This window comes from Thermobia domestica, chromosome 18 (assembly GCF_964235325.1).
Source record: "Thermobia domestica chromosome 18, izTheDome1.hap1.1, whole genome shotgun sequence".
NCBI classification, from domain to species: Eukaryota; Metazoa; Arthropoda; class Insecta; order Zygentoma; family Lepismatidae; genus Thermobia; species Thermobia domestica.
Window position 1 is genome coordinate 132,209,250 of NC_137471.1, and position 27,398 is coordinate 132,236,647.

The 27,398-nt window shown below is 36.2% G+C and overlaps 1 protein-coding gene across 3 annotated transcripts in view; it reads right to left on the reverse strand.

The window, feature by feature from the left end:
- The window catches only part of Top2 (DNA topoisomerase 2), a 144,651-nt gene that overhangs the window by 79,263 nt on the left and 37,990 nt on the right, over positions 1-27,398 (reverse strand). For all 3 annotated transcript variants that reach the window (XM_081746017.1, XM_081746018.1, XM_081746016.1), the window contains exons 8-13: positions 26,127-26,232; positions 22,943-23,133; positions 18,656-18,787; positions 12,737-12,947; positions 7,385-7,494; positions 5,856-6,086 (exon numbers count right to left, since the gene is read on the reverse strand). In XM_081746017.1, the coding sequence (XP_081602143.1) occupies positions 5,856-6,086; positions 7,385-7,494; positions 12,737-12,947; positions 18,656-18,787; positions 22,943-23,133; positions 26,127-26,232 (981 nt within the window). The remainder of the gene's footprint in view (positions 1-5,855; positions 6,087-7,384; positions 7,495-12,736; positions 12,948-18,655; positions 18,788-22,942; positions 23,134-26,126; positions 26,233-27,398) is intronic.

The following is a 27,398-nucleotide window of genomic DNA, read 5'->3' on the forward strand; positions in this document are numbered from 1 at the left end:
AATCATATTGCTTTGTGTAGGCAGTACGAGGGTGATTTAGAAAGTAATGCCTCTAAACCCACTATTTGGCCAACATTCTGAACTGTTTATTACTAATGCATTGATGTTTAAGCTATAAAATGTCATTTGTTCTACCTTCCTATCTCTTCTCGTTCCAGAATAATGGAGCAATTCGGTTGAAACAGCAGGCTGTCATTGAATCTCTGACTGTGGGAGGTTGTGCGTCCAGCAACATTCACTGCCAGCGACGAATCGTGGATACACCATTACGACCCGGAAACGAAGCGACAGTCGATGGAGTACCGCCACACTCCTTCGCCAAAAATATGTAAAGTTGTCCCATCTGCTGGCAAAGTTTTCTTGACATTCTGCCTTATCCTGCCTATAGTCCGGATCTTGCCTATAGCCCTGTGACTTTTGGCTCTTCCCCAATCTTAAGGCCCAACGCTACAGTTGTGACGCGGAAGTGGAAGCAGCAGTTCAGCAACGATGTCACCAGCAGCCATCATAATTCTTCGCCGACGGCATGAAAAGCTCTTTTAGCATTGGTGCAAGTGTGTTGCCCGTGATGGGGACCATGTTGAAAAATGATGCCACTATTTGTAGCTGACATTGCAAGCTTTTCACTGAAACCTGTATCAGTGCCATCTGTTACACACAAATAAAGAAATCATCTTGGAGGCATTACACTTTCTGAATCATCCTCGCAGTTGCAAACCCGAAATGAAAAAAAATGAAATCTTTTAAGTTTTACGTCCCACGGTTATGCCGGTTAGGCTAAAGGAGACGATGATGATAAGAGATGAGTGAAATGGTGGAATGAAGAAAAGGGAGGAAACGGGAGAACCCCGAGAAAAGCCACGAGCACGGTGTTTGTCCACCACAAAGTCCACACGGCGCGAGCTGGGATCGAACCAGGGACCGGAGGTGAACGCTGGGATCGAACCGGAGGTGAACGCTCTACCACTGAGCCACCGCGCCTCCAAACCCGAAATGAAATCTTTGTTATTTTACATCTTACGCTTATGCTGTTTTAGGAGAAAGGAGAGGGATGATTAACGGAAGTGAATTATTATGAAAGAATTTGTCGAATTATAATATGGGGGACCCGGACAAAACCTGAGAAATTTCATGGACACAATGTTGTCCACCACAAACTCATTTGGACTAGGATCGAACCAGGAATCCTACTATCAGAGTGAATGGTCTAGCAGTGAGCCATCAAGTCTCACAGTGAAGTAGTTTCACTTTGGATGTAAAACCAAGAAAAGTGTTTATAAAAGCTGTTGCACTTACGACGTAAACGTGCTTCCACTTAGCTTTATGTTCACGCATAGTGGGTCGGTGTCGAGTTACTTGCATAGAAGTGAACGAAGGAGAACTAACAAACAAACAAACAAGCAAACAAAACTACATTATTGTGTAAACACCTTAACAATTCTTACGATCTTTGAATACTAAAACACGGAGAGGTTCAACACAAACAAAACAAAATGGTTTCTAAATTTAATGGATATATCCACAATGCTTCCAAACACGAGAATTCTGAAATTTAATTCTTTTTGTGTCGTCTTTCGCATATGCCATCCTCATCGCCAAATGCTTAAGAATTTTTTTTTTTTTTTCTTTTTTCTCCGAATGCGAAATCCGACCTTAACGAAACTCATTTTCAGACTGTGGAAGAGGTGAAGCAGAAAACGGCACCGGTACTCAAGATGGTGACACCAAAAGATTTACACAACTGCTTTCAACAATGGAAACTTCTTATGTAAACATGTATCGAGAGGAAAGGGGGCATTGTTGTAGGGGATAACCTTTAATTAATAAATAAGTCTGTGGCAGTAAACCGTACTTTTGGCACCAGTATCGTTATTTTTTAACCAGACCTCGTACTCTGTACCTCGATTGTGGTAATTTTCTTCTCAAGTACGTACACTAATGTCCAAAATTATTGTCGCATGTCTATAAATATGTTGTTGTAGGAATATAATTTGATAACGAATTCGCCCGGTATTTCTTATAATGTTGCTATATGCAGAATCGGCAAAGACATGTATGTGGCAAATTTCATGTCAAAAGAGCAGTAGATAAGAACAATAAAACGAAAATAAAATTTTCTTGTCCATTTAGCAACATATTGTTTTACTCATTCTAATTTTCGTATTTATAATTCTTTTCCTATGAAATTTACCACAAATATACATTTCCTGATTATACACGCAGTATCAGTATTAAAAGTACCTTGCAAAATAATTATCAAATTATATTCTTACCAGAAGACAGTTATAGATATGCGACAATCATTTTGGACATAAGTGTACATACATTCCCCTATAAAAATTCCTCAATTCGCGTACTAAAACTGAAAATAATGCAACAAGAACATGCAACAATATTATTAAATACTGAACTTTTATTGTGGACAGAGAAAAGAATAAAGTTCAGCTTCTACAAGTTCTGTCTCTTGGTTCACCAGGTCATTGACTCATATCAAATACATTTTGTGTGAAAGAGATTCTTTTCTCTACTGTATTGCATCATAATTTATTTTCAAATTGCAAAAAGTATTTTCTGTGCTAAATACGTATGAACTGAGAACTCTCTCGGTTACGGGTATGTTACTGAAACGTTTGAGAAAAAGAAAGTCCTTGTCTGTAAAAGAGGGCTCTACTCTGTAATCTCTAAAAATAAAAGTAGTAGTCCTGAGTGCCTGACTGATCAACGCCTCGGTCATGCCGGTTAGGCTAAAGGAGACGGTGATTATGAGAAATGAATGAAAATGGTAGAATGAAGAAAGTGGGAGGAAACGGGAGAACAACGAGAAAATCCACACACACGGTGTTTGTCCATCACAAAGTTCACTTGGCGGGAGCAGGGTTTGAACCCGAGATCCCATGCACCAGAGATGAACGCCTCGGTCAAACCGCTTAAGCCAGAAACTTGAAATTTGGGTTTGTGACGTAAGGTTACACTAAGGAATGATTATTGGAAATTCAAAGGAAAACGGGGGGGGGGGGGGTAGCAACCAATTATTAAAGTTGGATACATGAAATTTGGTATTTGGACTTCTCATTGAAAATAATTACATATTTAGACGTGTTCCATCATTTTTGGATATTTATCCTAGAATGGAAGAAAAGAGGTAGGAACAAAAAGGGGTGGGGTTGCAATTATAATAATAAGATATCCATATCTCGAAATACTTTAAAGCTAAACACATGAAATTTGGTGTTTGGAGCCTCTAAAATAATTAAATACATGTTTTATCGCTTTTTGATGTTTGCAATACAGTCCATTCGATACACTTGTCCTTTCTGACACCTGTTTTTGCCTCGGTTTTTTCTTTCTTGCACGCGGTCATAACAATCAGGCAAGAAGAACTGTTTCTATAACAACAGCACGTTCAGCCAATTATAGTGGTTCATTTCTCTCACTCTGCAAGGGTAAATATTTCACCCTTTCCGCACGTTGCCAATTTGAATATGAACAAGTGTACATTGTTTTAGCCGAATGTCAACTTGAGTAGTGGACCTGCTGGATATTAAGAGCATATTTTTAACTTCACTCTTTAGTTCTCTTTTGTGTCATTTAATTTCATAAAACTGAGATTTACATGTAGTGAATAATTTCGTGTTTCAATACCCGACGCAAAAACTGGCAACACAGCACCACATGCGCCCAGCCAGCTGTCAGAAAGGACAAGTAGTATCAATTGCAGTATAGAAGAGTAAAAAGGAAAGAAAAAAGGGGGCGCAGGTGTTTTCTTAAGATATTCATACGAACGTTCGACTTTTTTCCCATACCTCAAGTTCAGACAAATTCTAAAGGAAAGGTACAGAAGGAAGACCTAAACCGCAAAAATACTCCTCACAGTAACAGGTGGAAACATCTTTCTGCCGTGGAGGAAAAGGGAAATGTTATGGAGGTGTCCGTTAACCCTTTTAAATTTTGTGTTTTTTTAAGGTAATTTTTAGGCTTTCAGTGAAGCAGTTACAGTACCAACAGTATTGACGCTAGGATCATGGTTCGTACCTCGTTTTTTTGTAATAAAGCAGTTTAAAACTGCATCAGTCAAATTTCCCTATTACGTACCAAATGCGTGAAATTCCCGCTCAAATTGGGAAAAGGGATTTTTTGGGGGGAAAATCGTCTTTCATCGCGAATTTCTCCGCTCAGGTATATGACACGCACATGCGAATGGTACCAAAAAAAAAAAAACTTTGCTTCATTGTGAAAATAATGAGGAACGAAGAATGTACGCGGAAAAATAGTCTTGACGCTATAGCCGATTTAGCAATTTTCCGTCGATAATACATATTCAGTCAATTTCTATCCAATCCGCTTCAGCATAAAGACTAATCATTGTAGGAACACAAATCGTACCTCGTCTTGTTCGGCATGAATCGGGCTTTACAACGGTATAACTTGCATATCCCTATCGTGCACCTGAGGCGAGAAAATTCCCCCAAAAGGAAATTTTTGTAAACTTTTTTCCCAATTTTGGGCCCTTCTGTAGGCCCCGAGTGGTAACGCTCAGTGCCCAAAGTATTTCGAAATATACTACATAGTGTATGTAATAACTGCACGAAATACCAGTCTCATATCTTGGAAACTAAGGGCGAGAAAAAATATTGAGCCATGTCTCAACAATATGCATGTTTCCTTATACCATGAAAAAAACGCCGAATTCTAGATAAAAATTTCTTGACACGTCCCAAATTGTCGTAGGGACAAGAATCATGCCTTGTTTTCTTTTGTATGAATCGGCCTTTCGAACGGTATAACTTGCATATCCGTATCGTGCACCTGAGAGGAGAAAATTCCCTGGGCGCACAAAGGGGCCCAAAATTGAGGGGGAAAAAAAGGAATTTTTTTTACAAAAGTTTCCTTTTGGGGGAATTTTCTCCCCTCAGGTGCACGATACAGATATGCAAGTTATACCGTTCGAAAGGCCGATTCATGCCGAAGCGAGATTCATGATTTTAGGATAAATAGTGATAATACTGTAGATACTTTACTAACTAATTGACTAAAAATGTGTAAATAAAGCAAGAATTCAAACACTGGAAAATTTCCTAGCATATTTCTATTTACTGTAGGAGCATGATTTGTATCTCGCTTTGTTCCAAATAAGAGTAGGTTTCCAACGGTACCACTTCTAATATGTTTATATGTCCCTGAGGGGAGATATTTAGAAAAAAAAAATTTTCCTGAAAAATCACTTTTTTAGATTTGGACGGGATTTTCCCGCTTCTGGTACATAATAGGGAAATTTGAGTGCTACATTTGGAAACTCTGCTTTATAGCAAAACCAACGAGGTACAAACTATGTTTCTAAGATAAATAGCGATGCATCACGGAATTTTTTTAACAAAGCTCTAAAATTTATCCTTTTTTAAGAGCCGTCTTCGTTGTTTGTGACGTCACTGCCCCCACGCATCGCACACGTGACTGCAAAATGCCCATAAAACATTTTCTTTGATGCTTCCATAATTGAATAAATGCAAAAAACCCGGTGTGAAAAGCTTTACTAGAGATTTATAAAGGAAATTCCGAAGGTCCGAATTTGTATACAGGCCAAAAAATTTAAAAGGGTTAAGGAAGGTTTTACACTATATCGTACGGATTCATTTCAGCAGCAAGACTAAGAAAAGCTGAATTTCTTCCTTCACTCTTTCCTAATTTTGTATAAACTGTACAGAAAGACATCCAATGTATTAGGCCACTTATGTTCAATTTCTTTAATTTTCATGTCAACACACAGGACGTACAAACAATTCTAAGTTAGTTTCTGAGACAAGAACTAATATCTCACAATGAAAAGTAAAATATATCCTAAGCTCCCAGTTACTGACCTTCCTCTGTCCAGGTTTCAAGCCGTCTACTAAACTTGGAATAGATCGTTCGTTGTCCAAGTTACTGAAAAGAACTAATTCCTTGTTCACAAAGTCTGAAAAGTTCACTGCCTTTGTATCCTTTTCATATAAGTACAACTCTGGAAGACCAAGTTCACGCCGCCTTTTGCATTCATCCATCCAATTTGTTAACCACTCTTTTCGCTGGTCAACACATTTCTTGCTGAAAGCCTGAAACATACAAAATAATAATTTTTATTAAAGTTAAAATAATTTTGATATGTTTCAGATTACTATGTATTCAAGTTCTTGTTTTAAGACTTATGACGATTTATATCATTTCTACAATATTGTACTACTTCTACTATTACTACTACTACTAATTTGATCTCATTTTAACATTCCTTTCAGTAGCAAAGCTCAGGGCTCATAGTGGTCTGGTCTCTTGTAAATAGTTGAAAAGAGACCAAAAGCACACGGTTCCTTTTTCCTTTGTCAATTTCTCCATCACCTCTCTCTTTGTTGTTGTTTTGTTTCATCTTTTCTTCTTTACTTCTTCTTTTCGAGCTTCCTTCTTTCTTAAGTTTTCTAAGTATGCTTTGTAGTTATGGTAAGCAACTTAGCACATGTAAGAAGCTTCTAAGTAAGTGGAACCAGTTCTGGCCTATTTCCAAATTTCTTCATCCAAAACATTATATTTAACTTAGCATTGAAAGTTCTCAAAGCCATGAAATATTCAAATTCATCACCTACTCTTAAGAAGAACATACAAGAAGCATAACACAAAATGAACATGATGAACCACACAAACACACAACGTTGAGCAGAGCCTTAACTATTACGAAAGAAAACTAAAAGACTATCATGACAGAAGAAAGAATAGACACAGAAGGGTTCTCAACCCCACCTTGAGAGCTTAAGCATCCACCAATCATCCACTGTGCTTTAGAAAGAATGAAAGATGTGAGAATAAAGCCGACTGTTTCACATGTGACAAGTACTGAAGCTTTCAGAAGAGTAATGACTAATAAGTTTCTGCCTTTTTCCATTTATTTTTATGTTTTTCTTAGAAAACTGCCAATGCAAATTATAAATCACACGAAAAAATCACTTTACCTTCCAAAAAAGTAACTTTTAGTGACAAATTTGAAAAAAAAAAAAAAAAAAAAAAAAAAAAAAGTAACTTTTAGTGACCAACTTGAAAATGAGCCCTGAAAGCTGTATGAGATGTAGACCTACTACGTGGGATCGAAACTGCTCCCGGCTGGAACCTAACCTGGGTGTTCCACGCCAAAGGCACGAGGGAGCTCTGTCAAAGACAAGAAATGTATATTCAAGATATAATAATTGTTTATAAATATTACTATAATAATTCACAAATGAAATTTTCCAGGCTTAACGAGGATACCTCGCAGACTTCAATGTCAACTTCGATTACATTATTTTTTAGAAATAACTTGATAAGTTATCGGTTTATTCCATATATTATCAATCTCTCACGAAATCACAACCTTATGTAAAATAATTACCATGTTAATACTGTGGTCGTCTTGATTTCCTGCATATTTGAATTTTATACGATGCCTCGCCATATCATGAAAGTACTCTTTTGCCTCCTTGGACGTGGAGGTACCCAAACCTGTAAGAAAACAAAATTAATTTTCAAACCAATTACGTTAAGTAGCAACTTTTATCTAAAAACAATGCATATTGAAAAATTCCTCAAACGTACGTACTTTATTTTCTTCATATTTATACTATTTTCACTCGTGTTATTAGAGATTATTCAAGACACCTGAACAACATTATATATAAAAATTAATTTCATAAATAGTGAAATTTATGCGAACATTAACTACACGATACTATTACAAGACAGAAAGTTATTGCAGAGTTCCTACTGATCTGAAGAAATCTAACAGACAAATAGTAATCAATTGCTCATACGTACATTCCACTTACCTCCCATAAATGGGTATTATAATGGTTGGCAACGCTGAAATTGATGTACAATTAATGATAGAGAAAATATATTTTATAAAATTTCCATGACTTTCCCTCATTTCCAGTCTTTTTCCCTGAGCTCCCCTGATGTGCACCATTTTCCCTGAAAGTTCCCTGACTTCCCTGACCCGTAGGAACCCTGTATTGTAGAATATAAAAGGTCTTCTCTAACACACGGAACCTTTCATCAGGAAATTTCTGTCATCTTGATATTAACAGAAGTTGTTTAGCTTTTAATGGTATGATTTGCAAGACTAATATGAAAAGAAAATTTTAGTATACATAGTGAAAATTATCTGTGGCTGGCCGCTATTGTTTCGGCCGAGAAATAGTCAAATTTCACAAGATATTTTGTAACGGAAATTAATGCCAATTCTAATGCCAACCCTTGAACTATTGACGTGATTCACTGTAGTGCTTGAATAAAAACTGAAAATACGATAAAAATCAATGCATTATACATCATCAGACAATATAAAATCACGCTCACGAATTCAATCATCTTACTTACAGATTGATGTTAATTCCTGAATATTACTTGTACTTCCGAGCTTGAATGTAAATGTAAAAACCATCAAGGAATAAATGAAACGGACTTACGAAGGGAAAAGTGGTGCTGGAAAACACTTCGTCAAGTACAACGATTAAATATCAAATAGTGGTGATTCAAGCTACAATGTAGCAAGTCAATTTGTGCGCTCTTTTGTTCCTTAGTAAAAAGCTTCCAGCTCAAGCTATTATTTCAGTGATATTTTCTTACCTAATTTCAATAAATGGTTCAGTGAAAGGCTCCAAAGCTTTTATTATTTTCGTTGTTATGCCAATGCTGTGAGAATTTTGTAATTACCACTTCCCATTCATTTAACCGCCCTTCTCCTTTTTATTTATTTTATTACAAAGAAATATATTTTCAGACAATAGTCTCTACTTCGTTTCTGACTTTTTTTTAAAAATCTTTCACCTTGTGTTCTGTTTTTTCAGATGCTTCAATTGCATCAGGCTCTCCGTTTCCCTAATATGCACCTTAACAGGGACCTTTAGATTTCTTTTGGTTTTGCCTATGTAAATCTCATGAGAACTGTATTTTATTTCATAAACACCCGATTTTTCATTGGGATCCATATATATCTCTTAAATTGGGTAAGATTCTTTTCTAAGGTTTTGTGGGAGTTTCTAAGCTGTACGGAAACGTATTGTGTATAGATCTGATTCAAAGCAGTTGTCGATCTGGCAAAAATAGGCAATCCTACCCATTTTGTGTTTGTGTCGGTTTCAGATCTATCGGAACATAAATCCTTTTTAACCTGGTTATACCAATTAATTAATTAATAGTGGGATTGGGTACATATTCATAGTACTTAGTTTCAATAAATGGTCCCACTTGATCTCTGTTTATAGAAATAAGTTGAATGTTACGTAAAAAGAAATTCTTTCAATATTAGCTCTGGCACTTCCAGAATAAGCAGATTTATAATGTATATACTGTGTACTGGCTATAGGCTTGTGGTGGGCACTAGTGAACAACTTAATGTTGCATCTTTTCATATTGAGATCTAAACAAGTAATCTACCTTGCTTTTCTTTCTCAACTGTGTCTCAAATTACTGTGCATACAATTCAATTCATTCAGTAATATATATACAGATAGCATCTTTAACAGATGGAAAGATTTCTTTGACGATTTACTTAACATCAGAACCCAACCGAATAGAAGTAGAAATCGCTATACGGAAATTAAAGAGACACAAATCTTTCGGTGTAGACGAAATTCCGGCTGAATTAATTTTAGCTGGAGGAGAAAAATTGTGGAACAAGATACACAAACTCATTCTCCTTATCTGGAACAAGGAAGAATTGCCACAAGAGTGGAAAGAGTCAATCATTGTTCCAATTCACAAAAAAGGCAACAAAACTGACAGTAATAATTATCGAGGCATTTCTCTTCTGTCAACATCCTATAAAGTCCTTTCAGACATTCTATTAGCAAGATTGACCCCATACGCAGATGAAATTATTGGAGATTATCAGTGCGGATTTAGACGAAAACGATTAACTATCGAAAAAATATTTACCATTCGACAAATACTCAAAAAGTGGGAATACAATACCCCGGTACATCAACTATTTATTAATTTTAGACAGGCTTCCGACTCTGTTAGAAGAGAGAGACTGTACAGCGTTCTCTTAGAATTCAGAATACCGAAAAAGCTAATTATATTAATTAAGGTATGTTTAGATGAATTCCAAAGTAAAGTTCGTGTAGAAAAATTTTCGTCCACGAACTTTCACGTCGAGAATGGCCTGAAACAAGGAGATGCGTTGTCACCATTATTATTCAACTCTGTCCTAGAATATGCTATAAGGATAGCAACCAGGACCTAGAGCTGAAAGGTGTTCACCAGGTTATGGCGTATGCTGATGATGTAAATTTAATAGGAGATAATACGAGAACAATAGAAAGAAATGCAGAGGTCTTATTAAACGCTTGCAGGAACTTGGGTTTAGAAGTAAATGCTGAGAAAACTAAATACATGGAAGTGCGTCAGGACCGTAATACGGCAAATTATGGATTCGTTAAAACATTAAATAATCGTTTTTGATAAAGTGGATACTTTCCAATATCTAGGATCAATATTAAAAGACGAAAATCATATTCACGAAGAAATTAAATGTCGAATAAAAGCAGGGAATTCGTGCTATTATTCGGTTCAAAATCTCTTGTCGCGAATTCTGTCAAGGAATTTGAAGCTTAAAATATATAATCATGCCTGTTGTTCTGTATGGTTGCGAAACATGGTCGCTTACTCTGAGGGAAGAACATAGACTGAAAGTATTTGAGAACAAGATCCTGAGACGAATATTCGGACCGAAGGGGAACGGGAAAGGAAATGAAATCTTTGAGTTTTACGTCCCACGGTTATGCCGGTTAGGCTAATGGAGACGGTGATGATGAGTGATGAATGAAATGGTGGAATGAATAGTGGAAGGAAACGGGAGAACCCCGAGAAAACCCACGCACATGGTGTTTATCCACCACATAGTTCACTTGGCGTGGGCTGGGATCGAACCCGGGACCCCAAGCACCAGAGGTGAACGCTCTATCACTGAGCCACCATGGCCCCAGGGAACGGGAAAGGAGAATGGTGGAAACTTCATAACTAGAAACTACATAATTTATACAGTTTACCAAACATTGTTAGGGTCATCAAATCTAGGAGGCTTAGGTGGGCAGGTCATGTAGCAGGATGGAAGAAAATAGAAACACTTTCAAAGTCTTGACTGGAAGATCAATCGGAAAACGACTATTAGGAAGACCTAGGCACAGACGGAAGGACAACATTAAGATGGATCTCACAGAAATAGGAATACAAAGTAGAAACTGGATCCAGCTGTACAAGGTAGATGGAACTGTCAATTTCAATCAGTGCATCAAACGGAGTGTATTTTGTCAGGGTGTCTACTAAAATTCCAAAATGAAATTTCGTGACTTTTTCGTGACCCTTTTCTTTTCCAAACCATAAAATTTCGTAGTATTCTCAAAACTGAATATGCGTGCGAATTAGGTCCAATTTTCATACATGCGATATAAGCGTGGTTTGCTTGCGATTTGGTAGCGTCTCAAGCCGACCATAGACATTTTTGGTGGTGAATTTTGATGTTTTGTAGAACAAACTTTTCTAGTCTGTACTTATATTTGTACAGATAAATTACCGTTTTCTGATTTTGTGACTTTTTCTCGACTTTCGTGACTTTCATGACCGAGAGACACCCTGTTTGTGTCTCACATGCTTTCACTATTTTTAATTTCTCACGATGCGTCTTTTCACAGAAAAAAGGTTTGAAATGTATAGTTTTCCAAGTAAATGAAGGATAAAAACATTATTTGTGAGGAACGCGCGACATTTAATTGTTTCCCAAATGGCGACGCTATCTTCAGAAATAATTTTCTTTTAGTTTCATAAAACAATGTCATGTAACTCTCTCTTGTCTTATGTGTATGATGAACCCAAAGGTTTAGTTAGTTGGCGAAATGTTACACATCGATATTTTAATAAAAACATTGCGCTTTCCTCAGAGGTTGCATTCTTCTATTTTAAACAAGCTTTCTATTTGAAACTTATCCCTATCAGATGATAAACCACTTCACTTTCAACCATGTTTTACGCTGCTGCAAAAACAAATTCGTTCGAAAATTCATAACTCCAGACTGTGGGTGAAAGCGTAATAACTGTAATGAAACAAAATCTTTAAGGTTTACATCCCATGGTTATCCTGGCTAGGCTAAAGGAGACAGTGATGATGAGTGAAATGAATGAAATAGTGGAATGGAGGAAATGGGAGGAAAAGGGAGAACCCCGAGAAAATCCAAGTACACGGTGTTTTTCCACCACAAAACTCATTTGGCGCGAGCTGGGATCGAACCAAGAACCTCATGTACTAGAGATGAACGTTATGTAATATTCTTTGCTTTTTTATTTATATTATTTATTTATTTATTTATACGTCGGATTTCTGCGTAAACTTCGAACGCAGTACAATTTAGCCTTAACATTTTACGAACAGCAAGTACTACTTTTAACTGTAAATTATCCTACAAGAAATTTCCGTAGTAATTCGCCGCCTAACAGTTCGTATCTCAGGAGATGGAAGTATATTAATCTGGTACCTAAAGACTGACTAACGAGTACAATTCACAAGACACGAATTAGGATAAGAAGAAAAATATTCCCTGATTACAGGTCGATAAGTACAAGGCATCGATATTACATCCCATTTACTCATAGACTTCAATCAATGATGAAAATAATGCACTATTTATTTTCTTCTACATGCATTTTTATACATTGAACATGTAAATTTCGTACCGAAAATACAAACCTTTGTAGTACTTTATTTTATATGTATGCCAATTGTCCTTTTCCTTTTTCCATTCTTCAAACTCAGGTAATGAGTAGAAAGACAGCTCCTCTTTCCCTTTCGTAGCCTTCACAATTGGAGTGATGAACTCTTCCAAAAATGGTAAACGAAGGAGAGTTGGCCAATTGTGATGGATAAAATTGATCAAAAGACCCTTGATGTGAGATCCGTCCTGTAAAAATCCAACAATATGATCTCGTAATTAGTACATGGAAACGTATTACAATACACATTTAATACTTACGATGTTTGGGATCTAATGGTTAGTCGTGCAAGAATATAAAGTAATTCTATTTAAGGAGGGTATGTACCTGGCTGGGGTAAAAATTTTCGATTTCTTGAAGTAAGTATCTCCTTAAAGTATATAACTTTCTGTTCAAAATCTATGAGTTTTATGTTCCCAATTAGCTACAAGCTTATAAATCCCGTTTGTAAAAGTTCTTGTCCCTAGAACCAAAAAAAAAAAAAAAAAAAAAGTATGACTTGCGTGACATAGTCTCGGTTTTGGAACTGTTGCTTATGTAAATAGTTATCCAGAACCAAAAACAGGTGATAAATGGAGTGCCGTACAGGAAGTAAGGAGGATGAGGTAATACTTTCCAACCAAGTGTGTTGATTACCGTTGTTATTTTCGCGTATGAGATCTGGTGTTGACTTGAAGAAGGATTACTCCTTTTCTGTTGACTAGTGCTGGCTGATTCTGACGCAGTGTGTGGCTGCAAACTTTTGTGTGAGACGAGTACATCTTGTCTGTGATGGTTTTGCCACACACTAGCAATTTAAAGTGAATAATACCACCACTGCTCCACCAAACACAGAACAGTACCTTCTGTTCATGGTTTTCTATGAAAACAAATGCCACAGAACCAGGGACGACCAATGATGTTTTCTTTTGCGATTACTGTATAACATCCATTTTTCGTCATATGTCAATATCTGATCCAGGAATGGAGCTTTTTTGTAACGTGACAGCCACTGGAATTTGGTTCCCTCGGTTAAAACCTGAGGGAACCCACCAACTGAGCTTTCAAGTCTTCCCAAGGTTGTGTGGAGCAATCAAATGGTTTCTTCCGGCACTCCAAATCCTTGTGCAAGTTCTTTGCACGTTTGATGTGGATCACGCTCAGATGACCTCCTTCAGTAAGGCTTCAATGATAATGGATGGACGTCCTGTTCGAGACTTGTCCTGGAGACATTTCCCGATGCAAATCAACTAAACCACTCTTGCGCTGTGCACTCACTAATTGATGCTTCTCCAAATGCGGAGCAAATCTTTCGAGCAGCTTCTGCAACATTGTTGGCCAATTCGAACTCAAAGTAAACACGGCCATAAATCATCCTTTAATATTGACAGATTCACTTCAGAATTGTAGTTCCTATAGAACTGTTTCAACACGTCTCGCAACTCTACACGGACTGACGGTTGACAGGAACGTCAACATCTGATGTCATCCAGACAGGTTTACCGACACTTGCTGTTTAAATTTCAATTTTTGTCCCAGTGGCAAAACTATATATATATGGTATTTTTCGTTTGCTTCAGTTCAATTCAGTTCTGCTTATTTCATTGGTGACTGTGAATTTAGCGCATTTACACCATGATTGAGGGCGAAGTATAAATTAATGAGTGCAAATTCGAAATATATATTGATGAAATACAGAAGAGAATGGGGTGGCAAACTACGACGTCTTGCTAATATATATATATATATATATATATATTGAATTTAGTGCTCTTAAATTAATACAAAAAGTGTAATTAGAAATTCACCAAACCACTGGCATAAGCGGTAGTTCTTTGTGCTATGTTGAATACGAAAGGCCAATACATCTTTACTATAGATCTCTGATATGGATCGTTGAATGAAACAATCTCAGGCTGCGGATAAGCTAAAACTATAGTTCCAATGTGCATTTAAGAAAACCCCTTATGGTGAAAAATCGACCGATTCGAATTTCTTTGCAAGCCCTAATCTACATGTAAAATTCGTTGCAGAACAAGTAATATTTTTATATTTGAAACTATTGTACTGCATTTATAGTTATTAACAGCTTTCAAAATATAATTAAAAAAAAACATGTAGATACTATACTATCTGACAAATAGTATTACAAATATGTTCAAGTTTTGTCCAAAAAGAACGGTAAAACCACCGTTGAATGTGTAGTGAAATTTCTGCAGATGGTTAACACTGTTCACATTAGAATGTCATAGTAGAAAGATAATGGAAGGGATACTCCTCTCCTATTAGAGTTTATGCATGCAGGCATGGAGGTAATTTTCTATTCGATAGTCCTACTCTCCTTGAAGGTACTTTCACTATCGAATACTGGACAAGAATTCCTCATCTGCCCCGATGTTTAATATTAATATCTTCATTTTCATTAACGATTACATTAGATTTTTGAGCTTAGCGTCCTGTTCAGCAGCGAGGCTATATGAAACGTGGACATATAGTTTAACGTGAGATCCGAACCACACGAGCTCCCGTCAAGAATCGAACCCAGGTCTCCCACGCCAAAGGCGTATACGCTCATTTCCATTAGTTTTGGAAAAAGTGAACTTTCTATTAATTTCAAAAATAAAATTTGTCTTAAAATTGTGAAAAAATGCCCGTTTTGTTTTCACACGCTTACGTTACACAGGATTACACTCAGAATTTTTCACAAAGATGTATGAGTACTAACGTTTCACATATTGAGCCACCATATTTATATAAATGGAGTTAAAATTACCACATAGTAAAGTCAACTGATCCTGAGCCAATCTCTGGAATGGAAACCAAGATCAGATGTCAGCCCAGTAGCCAGCTCTTAACTTCATTAAATAATGTGTCTTGGTGGGCTTGAGGGCTCTCTATGAATACAAAATTCATATCCCCGATACACCAATATTAATCTAGCAGCCATCTGAAACTGTGATATGTAACTGAAATGCATTCACTGTTTCTTTGCTGCTTTAAATACTTCAAACATGTCAGGTTATCAAAAACGAAAATAGCACAATTTACACTTAAATTATATATTAAAAATACTATTTACTTTTTGTCGATGCCTGTACTTACTTGCAAGAGTGTGAACTCTACAAAATAACTAGTCCATTACACTAATAAGAGAATTATTCAAACGTTCTACACTTAAAAATTAAATTACAGTAGAAACCCTCTCGTCCGTCCTCGGCTAGTTCGCCATTCCGGTTGATCCGACCGCACTCAAGCCGACCTCGCGCCGACTCGTCGGTGACTTACGAGACCCACTGTTGTTTACTGCCTTCGCTGCATTGTTGTTTACTTGCTGTTACCGCATATCAACGTAAGTGCTCCGTCATCTCTTGTATCGTTTCTTTCGTTGTATGTATTTTCTGTACTGTACTGTGCAGTTTTGTCGATCAAGAAATGCAGAAACATTGCATATAAGACTAGAATTTAATCTGCTAAACATTTTTTTTACCAACCTGGTAAATACTGTACATACATTATGTATTGTTCTTTACAGTAACAATAACAGCTTTTATGTGTTTTTTTGCAATGTTTTTACTGTAAAGAACAATACGGTCATTTTTGAGTTCAGAGATTATTTTATTATAAATCCGTATTTTTCTGTATTTTCTGATAATCTGACTTTTTCGTTCCAAGCATACCCCCAGTCCCAAAGCTGACGGATTAGAGGGGTTCTACTGTATTTGAAAATATATGAGGCAGTTAGTTTGTACCGAAACTTCCAAAACTATTCGAAAGTTGTTCGTCTAGATTTGAAGAGATTTTTAAATGGAAAGTGGATGAAAAATTTTGTTTTCGAACATATTTTTTATACTGAGTTTCTTTGCGCCTAGAGTGACACTGAAAATCAGTACTTCATGTTAAACAGTTTTCATAATTTCAACGCTATTTTAAGGACAGAGTATTTTCTGTAAGTGTTTGAAACAAGTTTTTTCTTCTTTCTTCCATATTTCCATATCTGAATCAACCAATACATTCGTGTTAAAAAAAAAAAAAAAATACCAAGTTCATGCGTGTTACATATCCACTGCACTCAGAATCTCTCAAAAAATTTATGCATAAAACACGTTAAAAAACAATTATTATAGTCATCTTTATTATAAACTAATTTGGAGAACATTAATTTTATTTTCTACAATGGACTTAAAAGAAGTGCATTGTATATTTCTTTCGTTTTATTTCTGCGTTTCTTTTTATGATACATGTGCTCTCTGTTCGTTTAATTCTTACCCGTGGGAAAGGTGCTGATACCGTGCTCTCACAGTCTGCTAATAAGTCATGATAAGGCTCCAGCTAATGAGAGTACATGGGCAGACGAAATGAGTAAAAATTCGTATGTTATGAGGGGTTGGAGACTTCATTTTACCCCTGGGTTCTAGACCCATGGGCGGGGCTTCGTGAGAGAAACGGGAGGAGCGATAGAGTACTCTTCAAGATGGTCATTTAACGTAAAGACCTGTATCATGTGTCGTGGTTAATTTTTCTTTTTTTTATTCATTTTTTTAAAACTTTTATGTAAGTATGTAGAAAGCTAAGAATAGCAATAATATAAGTATGATAAATTGGACCATGTATATATTTTTCTCCTCTGTACATGGCATGTGCGTAATAGTTCGTCGTAATATGTTTTATCTATCATTGATTAATAAATAACTTCTAATATAGTGGTTTACTGCGTTTGTTTGCGGTGAGGTTGGAACGAAACTTCGTTTTCTTTGAACCGCATCACAATTAGCTGGGAAACAGCATTTGTGTGTAGATAGCTTTGTATGTATTTATGGTCGATATTAGCTACGGTATCAATACACGGTTGCTGAACGGATTCCAAGTTCGATTCCCGAGCTTGGTTATCACGTTGGTTTCTTTGCCACACGCTGTAATCATCATATTATCTGTATGTTATGCCTCAAAAACTAAATATACACATATATACTTTACTTTTTTGTTTTAAAAAAATCTATTTACTCTTTATACAATCTAAATAATTATGTTCATTACATTATTAGCTACAGAAGAATTTATGCTTTCTTCATACTGGGGATCGGTTGAAGCCATTGTGGTGAAAAGAAACGGGAAGAATTTTACAGCACGCAAAATACGAACGGAACTTGGAAAGTAATTTCCGTTTGGCTGTAAATAAGTATTAAAACAAAGTCGTAGATATAAAAGTGTTTCTTACATATGAAAAATACATCTGTTTCTATTTTTAACACAGCACCATGTAAATTCAAACAGTTGTCATAGCGTTTCACCAACATACAAATCCCTTCTGCATAAAACTCGGCCGCCTGAGAATTAAACTGACTTTTTTTGTCACATTATTTCGAAAATCTTTGTCCCCGGCGCAGTGCTTTGTACCTCAAGCCACATTTTCATGCAAGTGAACAGACGAAAATCAAAAAGGAACCCAGTCCAGGCTCTGTGAAAATGATCAAATTTTCTTCACGAAATTACCACTAACTCTTACGTACATCGTGAATGTTTGTTCTTCCTTCTTTGAAAAATTTGATTCACTGACGCACAGTACCTTCATTCAACATTTGGGCAATATACGGTACTCAATTCACAATGAATGTCTACAGTTGGCAGTTTTTTTTTTCCCTCAAAAAATCTTATCACTTCGTGTATCTCACATTTGGCGGGATGCGCGGCAGTATGATGCTCTCATTAGCATATGGAAGCTTATTGAATCACTGATTGTGTGATGTAACAATGGTAACGCTTTGCCCACTACTAGCACCACGCCGCAACAGCGAATACTTTCCGAATTACCCTCGTACAAAAAAGATACTTAAAATACAAGTATAAAATTTGAACAATTAATTGCGCATTTTTTTTTTTTTCAAATACCTTATTGCACTATATATTTTTTTTTTCTTACCTGATCTTGATCTGTCATGATCATCAGTTTTCCGTATCTCAAAGTCTTCAGATCATCTATGGTTTCGTATTTCTTTTTGTACTGTAGACCAACAATCTTGATAATATTATTTATTTCAGCATTATCAAGTATCTAAAAATAAAAAAAGGAAGAAATTATTAAACTACTTGGCATATGAATTTCCTGTAAGTAACAAGTTAAATGTCCGCTAATGTAATTAAATGTTGTATTAACTGAATTCATCAAACTTACGTTTCTTGTGACAAACCTTAGCATAATATCTATTTATTCTCTACATATTTCGAAGATCCAGAATACTATACCGAGACTGTTCTGCGTACGTGACCGAATTATACTTACCAAATAGTTACAAAAATCCATGGAGCCGCCAGGTGCAGTGTTCGATGGTCTAGTTCCGGTTCTGTCTCCTGGTTCCGAACGATGGGTTGGCAATGTAGTTTTCATTCTAAAAGTCTGTTTGAGAACTACGAAGGAGTTTTGTTCCATTCCTCTTTCACAATTTTCCAGAGTCCATCCATAGTTCTTTACGCTACAGCAATTTTAAGCAGTCCAAATCCTCAAAAGTCCATTGACTTGCATATAGAGATTTCACAAGTGTTTTATTGAAAGGTAATCAAAGTTGCCTCCTTCATATCCAAGTACAATGCGAAGGACGATCTTGAGATCTCATGCAACTTTATCTTTATGAATGTGGACCATATTAATCTCGTTTCCGTACACTTCTGTTCGTAGACCGACATCAGGGTATCCTGGTAGTAATGCGAGTTGATTTTGCAGTACTTCACCCTGCATATCTTCAGTTTGCCTCGGTAACAGTAACCGGCAACTGACATGAAATCTTTGGGGAAATTCTCTGTGCATGCTCGGACCCATTTTGTGAAGCGCCATTCTCTCTATACATGATGGCTTTTAGTTTGCTGCGCTCGGAAAGGTATATTCACGTTTCGTTCAAGGTAAGGACGTACCGCCACCTTTGGTTTAACGGATGCCGCTCGTACAGTTTCCGAGCGTTACACTTGCGCTGCCGTCGGTGAACATCAATAAGGTGATGACCATCACCATTGATTTCCAAGATTCAGTCGTTTGCCCAAGGTGCAGCTGACAACTCCCAAAGACACGTTAAGACGATTTACCATCTGTCTTTGGGTAGGTGCATTCTCTTGCACGGCCATTTTGCGATGTTTCCCTTGCAGGCTGGTGTGGCTTGTCTGCACTAGTATTCTCGTCTCCTTTGTTGAAGAACCGAACGCTGGAACTATGGAACATACACTTTCCGGTCACATTCTTGAGAACAGTCAAGCTAATGTCACAACCCTTGCTGTTATACTGCTTCCTGATCAGTGGAACACTAAATTTTGTGTTGTAAACGGCTACAACATACCCTTCGGCCTAGCGAGAAAAAACAAACACTTGAAAAAATTATGAAACATACTATTTCAGAAAACTGTTCAGTTTGGGCACAATCTTGGGTCCAGCCTGAAAGTACAACACTTTCTTACAGCTTACATATTACACTGACAGCAGGCAAGTTCATTCTGCGCTTGCTGCGGAAGGAACTACATTTACTCGAACACGCTAGCTTTCTATACGTATTATACGTAAAATATATTGATTACTTTTTCATTTTCATAATAACCATAACATTTGAATAGACCGAATTAAGATCGACATGTAATAATGTCAATTGATATTGATCATCCATCGAGAATAGAAACTAGGATTAGGTGTCAGCCTAGTAACTACACTAAATTTATTACATGATATGTCTTGGTGGGCTTGAGGGCTCTATAAATACAGAATTCATATCCCTGATACACCAATATTAATCTAGCAATCATCTGAAACTCTATGTAACTGGGAATACATTCACTGTTTCTCTGCTACTACAAGCACTTGAAACATGTCCAATCATCGAGAAGTGAAAATAACTTATTACATGTTTAAATTACATTCGAAAACAGCTATTCACTTTTGTCGATGTCTGCACTTACTTTACAAAGTGTGAATTCCACAAGATAGGTAAAAATGATCACTAATCAAGAAAATTATTCAAACGTTCTACATTTCATTCTGTATTATCCGAGAACAAATGAAGCAGTTACATCGTACCAGAACTTCAAAAAATCGATCTAAACTTCAATTTATTTATTTATTTATTATCCAAACTCGGGTTGTACGCAATGATAAATTTTGTTTTCTAACATATTTTCCATTACGTATGTTAGGTATCAGCATGTTTCTCTTTAATTTATATGGAAAGTATTCTTTTCTGTAATAAAGCACGTCGAATTTTAATGATTTGATTTCACTGATTCCTTCCTCAAATCTACTTAAATGTCCCTTGCTCGCGAAAATTAAATTTTGTTACATATGAATACATCATATTTAGTTTAAAGTAATACTACATTTATATATGGTTCACACTAAAATTCTGATACTAAAAACCTACAAAGAGACCTACGACAGATACCCGGTGCAATTACAATCACATCTAAGGGGACAGCAAGTCCCCCAATCTCTCGCTGTATAATGGCACTTCGACAGCATGGAAGGTGGTCTCTCTACCCGATGACCATTACGTTGTATTCCTTTGAAACAAGTACATTGATGGCTCGTTTGCTGCAGTGATGTCAAGAACATGTCATAACTAGACATCGGATTTTTATGCAATTAAAATTCATGATATATGCATGCAACTATGCAGTTAAATGTGTTAAAATATACACTAATAATGCAATAAACGAGAGCATTTTCAAACATGCAGCAAAGTTGTGACAAAATTTTGTAGGTGAAACAGAACACTGAAGGTGTACTATACCTTTCACAGACTTCTCTTCGGAATTTACTTTTATGACAGTTACAGTTTATATACTCCTAACTTTAAAATACACACAAATTATGAGATTAAAATGAACACGGGAATAAGAGGACACGATTTCTAGTTTTTCTTTACAATTGTATTTTAAAGTACATTTTCTTTACACGAAATATTACGAGCCTCACTTTTCTACACGTTTCCACTGTTTGTTTTTAAGGATTTACTCCTTTCCGTAATTAGCCTTACAGTATATCACAAGATGCTACTCTTCATTTTTGCATGTCAGTTTGCTGACAAAATGACATATTAACATGAATAGATTTTACTGAACAATATTTATACAGAGAAGCAAGTTAATAGTGTATCTATATTTACTGAGGTTGAAATTTAACCCCTGAAGAGATTTTCTCATGGCCTCAACTGTTTTGGAGTTGAAATTTATGACAATAACATCCGTCAATTAATTTCTTTTCCATAGAGCACCCAAATTTACCAGGAATTGACTGGAGCTTATGCTGAACTTCTTCAACTAGAGCTAAGCATTTACTGAGCAGCATTCTTCGCGTGTCTTGTTTCTGAAACGATGTGGACACGATATTACAATGTCTTTATTCATCAGATTTCTCTTAACACCTTGGCAATTGCATGCGTCTCTGCTCTGCTGATCCGTTGCTAACATTATTGATCCTCCATAAACCAGGCATTTTTCCATCCTCATGCAAAAGCCGTTCAGTTGCAGTCATGTAAAGGCATTAAAAATACAAACTAAAATTGGATTTATTCCATGATATGAGCATACATCTGAAACAAAAGAACTCTTGTAATATACTAAATATGCTCTTAAGCACTAACATACGCTCAAACCTTTGAAATATGCATTTATATGCACTATAAAACTTTAAATTTGAGTTTTATTACTATCGTTAGAAACATCTATCAAGTTTAAGAGAGATGCATATAAGCAAACAATATATGCATTTGCATAAAAATCCGATGTCTAGTCATGACTAAACCGAGGAGGTTAACTTTAACACTAAGTCTGGTCCGTTCAATCCCTCGACTTGAAATTTATAGACAATCTGTAATGTTTTAAAGCAGTGAGTAAGGTACAGATTTCCTCCTTCATTATCGCTAACGTTACTGAGTGCTATGCTACATGAATAATGGTCCACTGTTCTTTTGAAGCGATTCAGTGTTATATTCAATTCATTGACATGAAGAAGCTGTACCACAGGCTCTAAGTGGTCCAACACCGTATTTGTAATTCAGACAGACATGTTACAGTCATAAACGATTCTGTGCATGTAAATTGTTTTCACTGGACAATGTTTCTAAATTCCACGATATTCTTGCTTCTTAACACGAATGAGAAATATATTGCAAGCATGTCATAACTAATCTTTGTCACTATACGCACTACTTATATAAAAATAAGTAACTTCATTCACCTGTTTGTGCGTTGCTTCTCGTACGTTTAGAAGTTTACCTCTGAGGGGAAATACACCGTATTTATCTCGCCCAACCACACCAAGACCAGACACAGCCAAAGACTTGGCTGAGTCTCCTTCAGTAAGGATAAGAGTACAGTCTAAGGAATTCTTCGTTCCAGCATCATTAGCATCCTCTAACTTTGGAATTCCTGAAAAACAGAGAGATAGACATTTATTAAGGGTACCATAAAATATACGATCATTATAGTTACTAAATGGTTCTAGACTTAATTATGATGGACACTCATACTTTTTGTGGATTCCAATCGCAGTTGGTCCTTTCTCTGAAGACACTGTACGCCCCAATTCGTCACGTGCTTCCAGTAATGTTCTTACCGCATTTATCATGTCATTTGAATGTAAAATTAAGAGTAAATAAACTGATGACTTGAGTAAATAAACTGATGACTTGATACAAGCACACAAATGTAGTACTAAAAAATACAGTAACGCCAAGAAAATCTTTCAGTTTTATGTCCAACGGTTACGCCGGCTAGGCTAAAAGAGACGGTGATGATGAGAAATGAATGCAATTGTGGAATGAATCAAATGGGAGGTAACGGGAGAACCCCGAGAAAACCCACGCACACGGTGTTTGTCTACCACAAAGCCCACTTAACGCGAGCTGGGATCGAACCAGGGATCCCATGCACCAGAGATGAACGCTCTACCACTGAGCCACCGTAACCCCTTAGTAATGCTAAAAGCCCAGATCAATATCCAAATTAATTTCTAGTTTAATATAATCACTGGTTTCCATTACACTTTTCACCTTACTTTCTTTGATTGATTATAGTAATAGAATTTACAAGAAAGATCCATTTAAGGAACTTAACTGATGCATAATTATGGATATTAACTTAAACTTTGATATACGTCAATATATTTATTCAAAAGGGATGTCTCAAAAGTAACGCCTCCACTGTATTAACTCCTCACATTCTTATCGGATTACAATAAAACTTCACACACGTGCAATATGATATATTAACGAGCACAACTTTTCTTTGCAAATAACTAAAGAACATTAGTGGCAGATGAAAACACAGATGTGATCGAGTTTTGGCTAAAAGAGGGCTGCCAAGCTCTAGAAATTCATAGTGGGCTGCAGGTAGCATAAATAGAGGACGCAAATGACATTAATGAAGAAAGAAGTTGCGTAGGGGATTGGTAGGATAGAATTACTGAAGTGGCAGATCTACAACACAGTAATGGATGAGAGCAGAGTAAGAATGAATTGATTTGGGCCTCTTTATGCATTAGAACCTTTTGCCACCGTCAAGGCAAAAGCCGCCATAATTTCAAACTTAATGCGACAAAATTGTTATATATATATATATATATATATATATATATATATATATATATATTTGTCGCCGCGGTACTTGTGCCGTGCCGTTGCAACCTACGGAACCCTTCGTTGTACTCTAGAAATCGTACACGGAAAATGTCGAGTAAACATTGTCTAACAAAATGAGAGGCAGCTGTTCTGTATACGCAAGACCGACATGTCGTTGTGACCTACTACTCGTACACTTCTTTTTCTCCCGTCTGAGAAAGATTATCGGGCTATCTACAAAGACTGGCTTTAAGCTGGAGACTACGAAATAAGAGTAGCAACACTGAAATCGTTCACCCTGCTCAATAACAAATGTCGCATACATAAAAGGGGTTCTTAGAGAAAACCGGTTTGGCCATACTGTAGATGTGTCAGGCGAAGAAATTAATTCTATCGAAACTGTTCATGTACAGAAACAAGCTACTCTAGGAAAAAAATAAATCACATTCTACAGGACAGGAGTACTTTTCGCTAACAACGCCCATCCCATGTCAATGTAAAATTCACAGGCCATTAACAAAATAGAGTTGCCACTAATACCCCAAACTCATTACAGTCACGTTTTTTTATTCTAATCTCACGTAAGATTTGTTGACCCTTTCAAAAGCAACCTTCGTTAACAGCATTTTCAAGACATGGAAAACGCATTAAACTTTGTGTGAATGCATGAGGGAAAGAAAAGTAAGAAAGAAAGAAAAAAACATTTTTCGAGAGCATATTTCAGCATTGTGTTGAAAAGTGGCAGAAATTTATCAAAAGCAAAGGACAATACTTTATATGACCTTATTAGCTATCAAACATCTACATCTTCTTTCACACAAAGTTTCCAATTCCTCCTCCTTCACTACAACGTTTCGCAGCAGAGAAGGGAGTACTTTTGGAAGGTGACTTTCCTACGAGTACCCCATCTTCTCAGCAGAAACCACTCTTAAAACATCAACTATTTTTTCTTTCGTTCTTCCCATGGTGTCAACCATATCTGAGAAACCTTATTGGTATACAAACAATAACTGATAACTTTCTTAAAGGAATAACAACATGATCACCTCAAGTAATTGCATCTCTACAGGTAAGGTTTTTCAAATATGACTAACGCCACCACGAGATGTGCTTAGAGAAAGAAAAACAGTTGATGTTTTAAGGGTGATTGCAGCAAATGAAAATGGGATGTCATTTCGGCCATACTACCATATTTATTCGAAGTCAGCACTAATTGTACGCTGACCCCGGGAAATCAAAAATGAAAATTTAAAAAGTGAAACATACAAAACTAAAACTTAAAATAAATAAATAAATAAACTTCTCTTGCTCACTGCAAAAATGCTAATAAATTCTGTTAATATGCTCTTTATGTAGAATGTATTTTTCTATATGTGAATACTTCAAATATCTGCTAAATCCAAACATACGCAAACAAAAAATTGCACCTTTTCTTCATTAAAAAACACTACAATCAGACGAAAATTTACTGACTTTGGAAGGCTACACGATGGCAAACACTTACTTGTGACAACTTCTGGTGATAATTTTAGGATTTTTTTCCTATCACATCGATAAAAACTGCTGACCACTTCACCGGCCGTGTATTAAGGATACAAATTCTTAGCTGAGAGGCACTTTTTGAATCAAGAAAGAAAGAAAGGAAAGAAATCCGTTTTCAATCGGGTGAATCTAGCATATTGATGTGTCCTAAAGTTAATATAAAGATCCATTTATTTTCGTAGAGACTGTATTATACTACGAAGACAGTTGTACTACATACACTTTGTGAATGCTTTGTGTTACACATATTTAGATACCTACCTCGTAACTTATTCTGTTTTTTGGTGCTGCATTTCTTGTCCAACTGATGTTCTGCCTTGAACTTCGCCCACGTTAATACAGATTCAATGATTCCACATTTTGTTACCTAGAACATTAAAACGATTTCTGTTACTCCACTGAACGATATACTGAACACTTATTCCATATTGAGTAAATTACCAGAAAGGAAGATAAAGAAATACATTTAACTCGACATACCATTACAAACGTTCCATAACAAGCACTGTATGTTTAAATATAATGTGTTTATCTTGTATCTTAAGTTAGGTGATTTATTTATAGTTTCAAGATCGCTGTACTACTTTCTTCAGTAACTTCCTATACTGTTAAATTTGATTCATTCCTAGATTTCTTCTTCCTGTGGAACTGTCATAGAACATTTAGTAGACTTTATACAACAGAGGGCCTGGTTTCGAGGCTATGCCCTTGTTCCTTTCGGCGAAGAACATTATGCCAACGGATATAATCAGGGCTTGAAAAATCCACTCACCTCTTCGCCAGTGGCTTTTTTTTTTTTTTTAAACATTTGGAGAGTGAAGTCCGATCAATCAGAAACGTGTTTTATCCCCCTCCCACACACACACACGAAAGTAATATTGCAATGCAACACCATCGTGAACGATCGTTTTCATTTGAATCTCAGCTCCTGTACATCGCTAAGTAGTTTTGTCAATTTTATTATAGTTTCCCGCCAAAGACTGGCGTTAGTGTTGCAGCAGTTTGGTTTGGATGCACACGTTGGTCCACCTGTGTTTCATATTTGGAATGAAAATCTTACCGGCAGATGAATACTCGCCCATACGCTATTGCCCTTTAAAACTGCGTATACTGGCTAACTTGCAAGCAAGATTTTTAAAGGTCTGGATATGATGGTGACCAACCTCAGTGTTGATCGAAATAATACACGAATAAAAGAATATTTTTCGCAATACAAAGGAAGGTCTACTTATGTTTGTGTAACATGTATCTTATACCTTCACTCAGTAAACATCCTACAAGAATTATTGTTAACATTAATCATCGAATTTAAAAAGAACATGAAATAAAGTATAGCTTATTTGAAATTTGTTATGATGTTAGTTTTTGTCTTTGAACCTTACTGTGAGTGAGTCACAGAAGGTTTAAGAACAAAAGGTAGCATTAATCTTTATTAGTAGTACAACACCCAAGTTTCCAATAATTGTTAATGTACTTGTTTCTTATATTATTTCTTAAAAAAAAAAAAAAAAAAAAAAAAAAAAAAGTTTGTTT